Source organism: Hypomesus transpacificus, chromosome 23 (assembly GCF_021917145.1).
Source record: "Hypomesus transpacificus isolate Combined female chromosome 23, fHypTra1, whole genome shotgun sequence".
Taxonomy (NCBI): Eukaryota; Metazoa; Chordata; class Actinopteri; order Osmeriformes; family Osmeridae; genus Hypomesus; species Hypomesus transpacificus.
Genome location: NC_061082.1, coordinates 10,401,257 through 10,411,167, shown reverse-complemented (window position 1 = coordinate 10,411,167; position 9,911 = coordinate 10,401,257). Strand labels below are relative to the sequence as shown.

At 46.9% G+C, this 9,911-nt stretch overlaps 1 protein-coding gene across 3 annotated transcripts in view; it reads right to left on the bottom strand.

Annotated features, from left to right (window-relative positions):
• Window positions 1-212: 212 nt before the first annotated feature.
• LOC124485415 (protein FAM126B-like) overlaps window positions 213-9,911 on the bottom strand; it is a 33,005-nt gene continuing 23,306 nt past the window's right edge. For 2 of the 3 annotated variants that reach the window (XM_047047017.1, XM_047047016.1), the window contains 4 exons: window positions 8,851-8,938; window positions 8,166-8,322; window positions 7,124-7,264; window positions 213-4,582 (listed from right to left, as the gene is read on the bottom strand). In XM_047047017.1, coding sequence (XP_046902973.1) covers window positions 3,777-4,582; window positions 7,124-7,264; window positions 8,166-8,322; window positions 8,851-8,938 — 1,192 coding nt within the window. In that variant the 3' untranslated portion in view covers window positions 213-3,776. The remainder of the gene's footprint in view (window positions 4,583-7,123; window positions 7,265-8,165; window positions 8,323-8,850; window positions 8,939-9,911) is intronic. The other variant, XM_047047018.1, reaches the window with a different exon arrangement.

The following is a 9,911-nucleotide window of genomic DNA, read 5'->3' as shown; positions in this document are numbered from 1 at the left end:
AACCTGACTTGTTTTCCTCAGCCACCTTCCCCTCTCCCTCAAAAAGCTTGTGCTTTTTGCCAGGCCATCACTGGAAATAAGAATTTGTTCTAAATGATTGGTTAAATAAAGGTAAATAAATAAATAAATAAAATAAATTAAATTGGTTAATTAAAATAAATTAAATATTTATATATATATATTTGTAAACAACATACACAGACACACATCTCTTACGACACAATATTTATTCAACAATATACAGATTAAATTCTCTACACCAGACAGGTTGTCATTTTTATATTGTCTTATCACTCTTTTGTACAGGTTGTATTTACAGGATTTAAAATAAGTCCTCTTTCCATTTACAGTGTTTTCACATCTTTAGTTCTAGATTGGATTCATAATTTGTCTGTATCGTTTCTACACAGACTCTCTCCCCAGTTACTGAACAGCTGGGCGCCAGTCTCTCTGAGTCACGGACACTAGGGTAACACCCTCCCAGTGGAGATGACTTGAACACAACAGGGACAGCCATCTTGTTTTCAGTCAGGTCTGGAAGAGTCAGATCTAGGTACTGTTGCTACTAGCGTGTACCATCTGTCTTTACTAGGGCACTGGGGACCCTGCCACTCTAAACAAGGCTGAAACTCTCATCTAGAATAATCCTGGTCTTTAACCCGAGAGGTTAATAGCCATACAAAATGGAAAAAAAAAGAGATAAAATGTTGCATAGAATCAACTCTGACCTCAGGAATTTGGTGATGTCAGATTTGACTTGCGGCGCTGACCAGCTTAAAACTCCTGAGACCTTTAGACCAATCTATCTTCATGTCTAGCTTCTAATCTTTATTCTTATTTTTTTTTTGGTTTGGAAAAGAAAGTGATAAATAGCTGTACCCTTAGGCTTTCATAAAAATAAAATAATTTGTTGGATGTGACATCGCTCAGAAGTACTACTTCTAACAGACCAAGACCCTGCATTTGAGTGTATACACATTTGCACATATATTTATCATTTTGACAGAAAGAAGTGTATGAGGATGGGGGTAAAGTGCTTCATAATGTATGAGGACAAAGCCCACACTTTCACATGCAATGTTACACAAGACACTGAGGGATACTCCCCCGTACACTTGGACTGAGCCAATGCACCACCAACTCTTGGGCCACTTGGTACGGTCCGGGGGCACTCATATTAATGACACAGACACTTGACCAGTTTGAACAGCGAGGGCGCCACTCAAAACAGCAAATTCCAGCAGATGGTGACAGCTCTCTACATGAGGTGGAGATCCACAGAGAGAGCGACATGGCAGAGACCCGGGTGTGTTGACTACAGCAGTAAGTGAAGGAGCAGGATGAGCTCCCACACAGACGAGGACATACAAAATGATTCAACACAAACCACAAAACATAGTTTTACAACCCCAATAAGACTAGGCACACAGGCTCCATCCAAAATCTAACAACAGCAGCAGCAGGAGGAATGTTCCAATTGGGTGTGTGTGTGTCCACAGTCTAACATACTTATTGACACTAAACAGTCAGTCATCCACATTATACAGTACAGTTATAACCACATAAGCTTGGATATAGAATAACATTTTTAGACATCTCAAACACACACATACACCAGATGGCTCATATAGAGATCAGGTGAGTTTGATTGTGACAATGAGAGCACTATGCTGGGGTAAAAAAAAATCTTTAATTTCAGAATGCCCCAAAATAGTATCCCCAAAATAAAATTAAACAGGCCAAAAAAACTTAAGACACAAGCCAGATAAACAGTGTTTCCTAGAAGGAGAATGCGCATTCTTGGCACTTTTGGCAAAGACGTGCCTAGAACAGACACTGGGTTTGTCTCCCAGGCTCTCCCAGCGGGAGGGAGGGGGGGGGGGGGGTCCTAGCATGCAGAACCAGGCAGACAAGACAGTTGCTTCACTCAGCCAGAGGCGGCGGCTCTTCTCACACCGAGGCATTCGCTACATAGAAAACCTAATAATTTTGCTCCATGCACAAGGGAAATTGCACTTGCAAAAAAAAAAGACAAAGAAACTGTCATTGAATTTCACTTACATAACGAAACAAGCAACAAAATGAGAAGCAGAGCGCTGTAGTAAGTAAGGTCATTCCAATTAGGCTGAATGACGTGCATGACCCAGGGTATCAGAGACAACAGCCCAGAATAGCCTGTCAGAAGGCTGACAGCTCCAACAAGAACAAGAGCCATGAGATGGACCAACAGTCCTTTGAACCCGCACTTCATACACAATGGTACAGTGCTGTGTAGACAGATAGTGTGTGTGTGAGAGAGAGAAATAAATGCTATTGGTCCTTGCTCTAGTCCTCCAAGTGATGGTGGATTAAACCCCATCCCTTACAGGATGTTACTGGGAGATAGCTGTTTGAGTGGCAGGTGAACACACGATGAGGTAGAAAACAAATGTTTGTGAAACATCACATCACACACAACTGGATGACCATCTTGGTGACAGCTGACGTTGCAGTGACCCCTTGGAGCCTCCAGGGGCCAGTGGTGAAAAGCCATGAGGAAAGTACAGTTCACAACCACAAGACAGCTACAGCTACAGCCTCTACACACTAGATGACCAGGTTAAATACACCATATAACAATAAGCCTTGCTCATCTCACAGACACATCTTTGTAATTCTGTTAACAGAGGTCCATACAGTCATCCTAACGGCAGCCAGGACACAGCGTGGGGGCAGGAGACAGGAAGTCCCTGGAGGTCCGACTTCCTGTTCCTGACTTCCTGTGCTTCACAGAGGAGACACCCTCATATATGCCACAGTAGACATCTACCCAGCAACTGATCGCATAATTCCAGTTGTTGATTTGACAACAGTATCAAGATAATTCAATAATTACAAACAATTGTTAACTTAATCACAAAACTTCCAGCTGGGTATTCACTGTATAAATCAGTCAAAAATAAAAAAGGCTTGAGAACTAAAAAAAGATGAAAATCGAGCGAACCACTTGATTATTTTTCAATAAAACCATAATTGTCGCAATTCACGAAAGAAAACAATCTCAGCTAGTCTTTGGGGTTGAGATTTTTCATCCAACCATAGACTCAGTAGATAATCATAAAAAATACGTATGAACGCTAAATAAAGAGACCGAACGAGAAGGAGATAGTTGGTACAGATTGCACGTGAGCCCTGGAGGTGACAGGTATGAGAGACAGCAAAACTCACCCCCCTCCATCAGTCTCACTGCTCTTATTGCTGATTCAGTACAAAATAGACTCTGTGTTTCAGTCATAGACCTCTGAATGTCCCAGTCCCAGCAAGCGATGTCTAGTGTTCCTGTTGGAGCAGTGTCTGGAGGGTCTTCACAGGTGGAATGATCAGGATGGTCAGACACGGACCGAGGCTGTGAAAGACCAGGGGAGAGCTCTCGCTTTAGAAACCCACCCTGCTGTGCTCTCTAGAACCCTTCACTGCTCTCTGAAGACTTGATTCCACTGAGAAGGGGGAGTGGGGACCGAGAACACAACCCCCCTTTGAACAACAAACAAACAAGCTTTGATTTCTGTAAACACACACAAACACACAGACAAGCACACACTTCTCTGGTAGAAATCCTTGTTTTTCAGAGGAGCATCCAGTCCCCTGGTCACACAAACAGGTAGAGAGATGAAAGGTGGGGGTAGGGAGGCTGGAGGGCAACCAGTGTGTGTGTGTGTGTGTGTGTGTGTGTTTGTAGGTATGTACAGTATATATGTGTTTGGTCCACATGCACGTGCCTGAGTCCCCTCCCCATGCTACACCTGTGATATGATCTGCATGTTGAAACTGGGCGAGCGGGACTGCTTGGTGAGGGGCTCTCCAGGAGACAGCAGCTCCTGGCTCTCTTCAGGCCTCACCAGGTGCTCCTCCTGCAGGCTGATGGTGGAGTAACGATGGGCTCCTCCCCTGGAGCCCGCTCCCTTCCCTCTTCCTCCTCCGGACCCCAGCCCCCTCCCTCCACCTCCTCTCAGCATCGCCAGGGCCCCTCCCAGGGCCCCCTCAGGCCCCCCCGAGGCCCCAAGACTGCTGGCGCTGCTGCCGTTCAGGTTGAGGGTGGTGCAGTCGAAGGACCTGGAGGAGGAAGTGCTGGCGGTTCGGACCAGGGCTGTGCCGGCAGGGAAGCTCAGGTGTTTCTTGATGGGGCTCAGCTGGATAGCGTCCAGGGCGATGCTGAGGGGTGGAGACTGCTGGCGGCGGTTGTGTCTGAGCAGCACCGCCTGGGGCCCAGGGGAGGAGAGCTGACGCTGTTTTTCCGCCTCCCTCTCTGCCTCCCACTCTTTCTCCCTCTCTCTCTCCCTTTCCTTCTCTCGCTCCCTTTCCTTCTCTCGCTCCCTCTCTCTCTCCTTCTCGCGGTCTTTGTCCCGACTCATGCGTGCGGTGACAGCCTTCTTGATGCTGCTGCCACCCTTCTGACTGCCGCCGCGAGGCCCCACGCTGGCTCCACCCCCGGCCTTGGAGCCGCTGGGCTGGCTGCTGTTGGATGCCCCCGAGGAGAAGCCCTCGTCTGGGTCGTTCACGTTGAAGGACTCCTCCCCTCCGCTCAGTCCGTCCGCATCTACACCTACGCACATACACACACACACACACACACACAGACAAAACAGGAGAGAAATATAACAGAGAGAGATGTGGATGAGGTAGGCAGAAACAGAGAGATTAATGAATATTCTGCTTCTTCTGTAATCATCCTCATGCACAGTCATCCTCTTACGAGGTGTTGAGATTGAACCTCCACACTAGCTGAAGCATGGAGGGATTATCTGTCAATATCATTAAGACCAGTAAGAGAGTGTGAAATGAAGCACCCTGGGTAGCAGGAGTCAAACCTGCCTGTCAGCCTATCACATCTCTCCTGACTGGCCCCACTGTGCCCTGGGAAGATAGCTCGCCCACTACGTTTAAATTACACTCTCAGAGCAGGCCAACCTGTTCTGACTGAAACAAACGAGTGACTAATAACCTTGAAGGCTGCAGGCGGATGTAGGCTATGACGATGTTCATAAACTGATCAGAAGGGCTTTGATCGGGTTAATATAAAACCTTGATGGCTTGAATCGACAAGCTTAGCGATAGATAGTCCCTGTTTTACCCTGACCTGTCTGGCCACCTGTCTTTCTGTGAGATTAGTCACTCAGAAAAAGTCAGGGGTGTAGACAGGCAGAGGCGTCTAACTTCTGTCTCTCACTTTAATGTATCTAAATAATGACAAGAGAAATAAGCTTGGTCGGAAAAATGGTTGCTGTTACACAAACTAGAGTATAAACTCATGCATGCCACCTATGTTTTACACATAGATAGCAGATACTGCTTAACAAGAAATACAATGCTGAAATATAACTTATCAGTTCAACATTGAGAGCAATGTGCTCAACAAAACAACAGCACTCAATCCCAACAGACACACATCCAGGCACAGGGTAAAATCTAGAGGTTCCATCTAAATCCGAAAGCTGGAAGGGAGAGAATTGACAGAATTAGATGAAAAAAATAATATATATATATATATAATAAATAAAAATGGTTGAAATTCAGAAAGTTAAATCATATGTCACTGAACGGGAAGAGGAGAGGTAGATGACTCTCCATCATGCAGCAAGCAAGACCGACCACCAGAGGGCTCTACAGGCAGACAGACCTCCGGGAAGAGAGGAAGAGAGGAGAAAGAGAGGGGGAGAGGAGGAGGAGAGAAAGACATGCACATGACAGGAGGGCGAGGCCACACATCCTCTCCAGCCACGTCGCCTCGCATCACTTGCCAACTGCATCCGATTGGCTGCATGCCGTGGGAGTTATAGGTGAGCCTGCCAATCTGAATGAGTTCAGCAAAGAACATAAAGTCCAGCCGTCTCTGATTAGATCAATAGCACTCCAATCAGAGGTGGGGAGGGGCCAGTCCAGTTTGTTCTAGTAACACAGGCAGGAACGGGATATACAATTTTTGAAAAAGAAACTGGTTTCTCAGAATGTGATTAAGAAGAAAAATCTGTTCTCTGCATCTGAAGGTTGCAGTTTGGTTTTATGATGTAGCTTCCTGGTATTAGATTTCATTCCAGGGGAAGTTCCATGATTAACACAACAGGATCTGGAAGTGGCAGACAGGAATGAGCAAACAAGATGCTCTGACATCACTCAAAACGTCAGCAGTTGAAAGATGACTAAGGCAGAAGGAAGAGGACAAACTTAGACAGAGGACCAGATGGTTTAGGGTTGCGCCGTGCGTGAAGCCCACAATGCAGTGTTCCTGATAAACGTTGGAACGCCGAGGAGACAGAGGCGATGCGCTGCTGGAGATGGGCGGCGCTTCCTGACTAGCTGACTACGGCACACCTCGCCATCGTCAGACGGCCATCGCTGCAGGATTCTGGTTGTCCCGTTGGGAGGGTTGTACCCCTGCATGCGCATGCTCCCTGGTCCCTCACTCACTGAGCCTGCTCGTGACATCAGCTAATGGATGGAGGGAAGGACAGAGAGATTTAGGGATGTCGGGAGGGAGAGAGATAGATTGATGGATGGAGAGTGAAGGGAGGAGACAAAGGGAGAGATGGGAGCCCGCAGCCCAGCAGCACTCTCAGTCCTGGGAGGCAGAAGGTGGTTCTTCTGTGGAACCCAGAGAGAGAGTTCTGAGGCTTTTTTCAGCGTTGTTTATCACCATATCCCTGGTGAACTGACAGTTCAACCTCCTTGGGGTTAGTAGGTGGAGCCCAGAGTAAAAGCAGGCTAGTGAGCATGCTCAGTGAGTGGCGGGCGTGCGCGCGGGAGGCAGGTAAGGCGAAGCATGGCGAGGTCAGAGCGGACTGATGAGGTTATGGATAGTCCATGCAATGACCCCCAGGACACTTCCTTCAACCCCAGAACAAGAGGCTCCTCCCCTCTCTGGCCTGATGGGAGGAGGGGGGCACCTGTTAACAGGAGGACAATTTAGGGAGGGGAGGTAGGGAGAATGGGCAACGGATGACAGTGTCTGAGAGGGATGAGCTGTATGCTCTGGGGGAAGTGAGTAGCTAGTAACAGAAATAGGGCACCCCCCCCCTCTCTCTCTCACAGGAGTGGGGGAGGGGTCAAAGGTGTAAGGGGCACCTTCGTGTCCTCCCCAGGCCCCTACCCTCCAGTGTGACGGGAAGGATGCTGCGGGCCCGCCCTCCTTTCTCCGGATTGGCTGCCGGGTCCCAGGGGATGTGGCTGTGGCGGTGGCTAGGATTGACGATGATGCTGAGCTCTGCTTCGTTTGAGTAGTCAAAACAATCTGGGAGTCAACAACACAACAGGAGGAGACGGGCTGCTTAGTGCCAAGGCCAAGCAGGTCCCCTCCGGACCACTAGGGGTCTCCCTCTGGGTGAGGAGGCCCTCTGGTCTGGGATCAGTTCATATCTTGCATATCCCCAACTCCCAACTCCCACCTCCCCCCACTCAGAAAAGGGATGGGAAAAACTGATACCAGATCAGACTCTAGGGGCAGCTTCACCCCTGATCCCAGAAGCTCTATGAAGCAAGAGAAGCATTGCAGAAGACTTATATTAGCCTCAGACAGTCAACAATAAAACACACACACTGACAACCTTGCTCACTCACACACACACTCACAAGTTCAAGCACACTATTACAGACTCTCACACACACAGAGACAGGATGAGCAAAGAATAAGACCAATCCACTAGCATGAAAGTAATAGACTAAATGGTGGTTCCAAAATGGTTTCCAATATTGCCAGGTAACAATATTGGAGTGTGTAGCACAGGTGATGCGGAGGGTTAACACAGAGCAGACCTCCCCACAAGCAGGCGGCAGACGAGGACTTCTCTGGCCGTCTGTTTGACACGGATAGTGTAAACACACATGGTAAAAGATAAGCCATTTTCAGTTGGTTTATCATTGGTGCTAGGTCCTTCATCACTTGTAAACTAGGTGTAGTAATTCTCAAAAAAAAAACACCCTGGACACTGGAAACCATTGACTGACAGTAGTACTTTGAGTAGGCCTTCAAACTACAAATTAAGATAGTCAAGAAAGTAGGCCTTAAACTACAAACTAAAGTAGATCAAGAGTGGTGCTAAAACTACAAACTAAGGTAGAGAGTAGGTCTAAAACTACAACCCGTTCCTGTTTCCCCCAGGGTGTCGGAGGCCAGCGGGGCGGTGCTCTCTCACCCTCTCTCTTCCAGCGGTGCCGCCGAATGGAGGCGGTGGTGATGGCAGACATGGAGATCCTGCTTATGGTGGGCGTGACCTCCACCTGGAGGAGCTTGCGGCCGCGTGGCTCGTCTGGGGCGCTCTCTGGCAGGGAGCTCTTCATGGCGTTCCCCAGCTGGTACACACACACACACACAAGCACACACAGATAAAGTTTTTATTGTCATTCAACAGTACAGACTGAGTGCACATATGTACGAAATCTTGTTCTACTGGCTCCTAAGTAGTGCTCTAACTAAAAACAGTACTCCTTTGCAGAGTGAATAAAAATAAAGGCAAATAGTATATAATAGATAGCCATGTAAAATATAAATATTGCACATAATAAATATGGATATTGCACATATAAAAAATATAGCATATAAATAAAAAAATCCTTTGCAAACAGCGGCATATGAATACAGTTGTTGCATATCACAGACTAGTTCACATGAGTTTACACATGCAAATGCATGCAAGCAGGAACACACACAAATTCACAGAAACACAACAGGATTACATAAAAATATACCCAGTATGTTAAATGTATAAACTTTATTTAATAGTGTTCTGTGCATGTGTTGGTTTGTGTACAGTATGTTGGTGTGTGTATATATTACACAGTGCAGGTCTGTGTGTGTGCAGGTCTGAGTGTGTGTCTCACCAGGAGAGGCTGTGAGTACAGCTCCAGCTGGGCTCTGTACAGGATGTCCTCCAGAGATTCCCTGCCCATCTCCCACTCCCCGTTGTATCTGCAGACACACACAATAAACATCCTTACCAAGCACATGTCAAGACAGCAGAGTGGCCACGGGGCGCGGTCCAGGCAGTGTCAGTGGGAGCTACAGTTTCAGGTTGGACTACAGCCCTTAATACGGCCACTCTACCCCACCATGGCCTGCCTGCCTGTGCTGGCAGTTGACCTGCCCATCACATGTCAACAGGCTCCAGTCATCCACATAGGTGACCTCTTTAGAATACTAATGGAGCAACTACTCTTTCTCTCTAGCACTCTTTATTCTCTTCGACTCTATCTGTTCCTCTATTACTCTCTCTCTTCTCTGAGTGACAGCTCTAATCTACTGGTGTGTCATTTCCTCTCTGAGGAAAGCATTGTTGAGTGGTATCTCTCTCCCTCCCTCTCACTCTTTTCCTTTCTTTCCCCCCTCTCTCTTTACGTCTCGCTCTCCCTTCCTCCTGTGTGTTTGTGGCAGGTACATACAGTGCCCTCCAAAAGTATTGGAACAGTGAGGCGAATTCCTTTATTTTTGCTGTAGACTGAAAACATTTGGGCTTGACATCAAATAATGAACGTGAGACCAGAGATCAACGTTTCAGCTTTTATTTCCAGGTATTTACATCAGGATCTGATGCACAACTAAGAAAATATCACATTTTGTTTGAATCCACCCATTTGTCACGTGATCAAAAGTATTGGAACAGATATACTTAAAACATATTTAAGTGAATAAGACTTAATATTTAGTTGCAAATCCTTTGCTTTCAATAACTGCAGCAAGTCTGTGACCCATTGACGTCACCAAACTTTTGCATTCTTCCTTTTTGATGCTTTCCCAGGCTTTCACTGCAGCCTCTTTCAGTTGTTGTTTGTTTTGTGGGGTTCCTCCCTTCAGTCTCCTCTTAAGCAGGTAAAATGCATGCTCTATAGGGTTTAAGTCTGGAGATTGACTTGGCCAGTCTAATACCTTCCATTTCTTGCCCCTG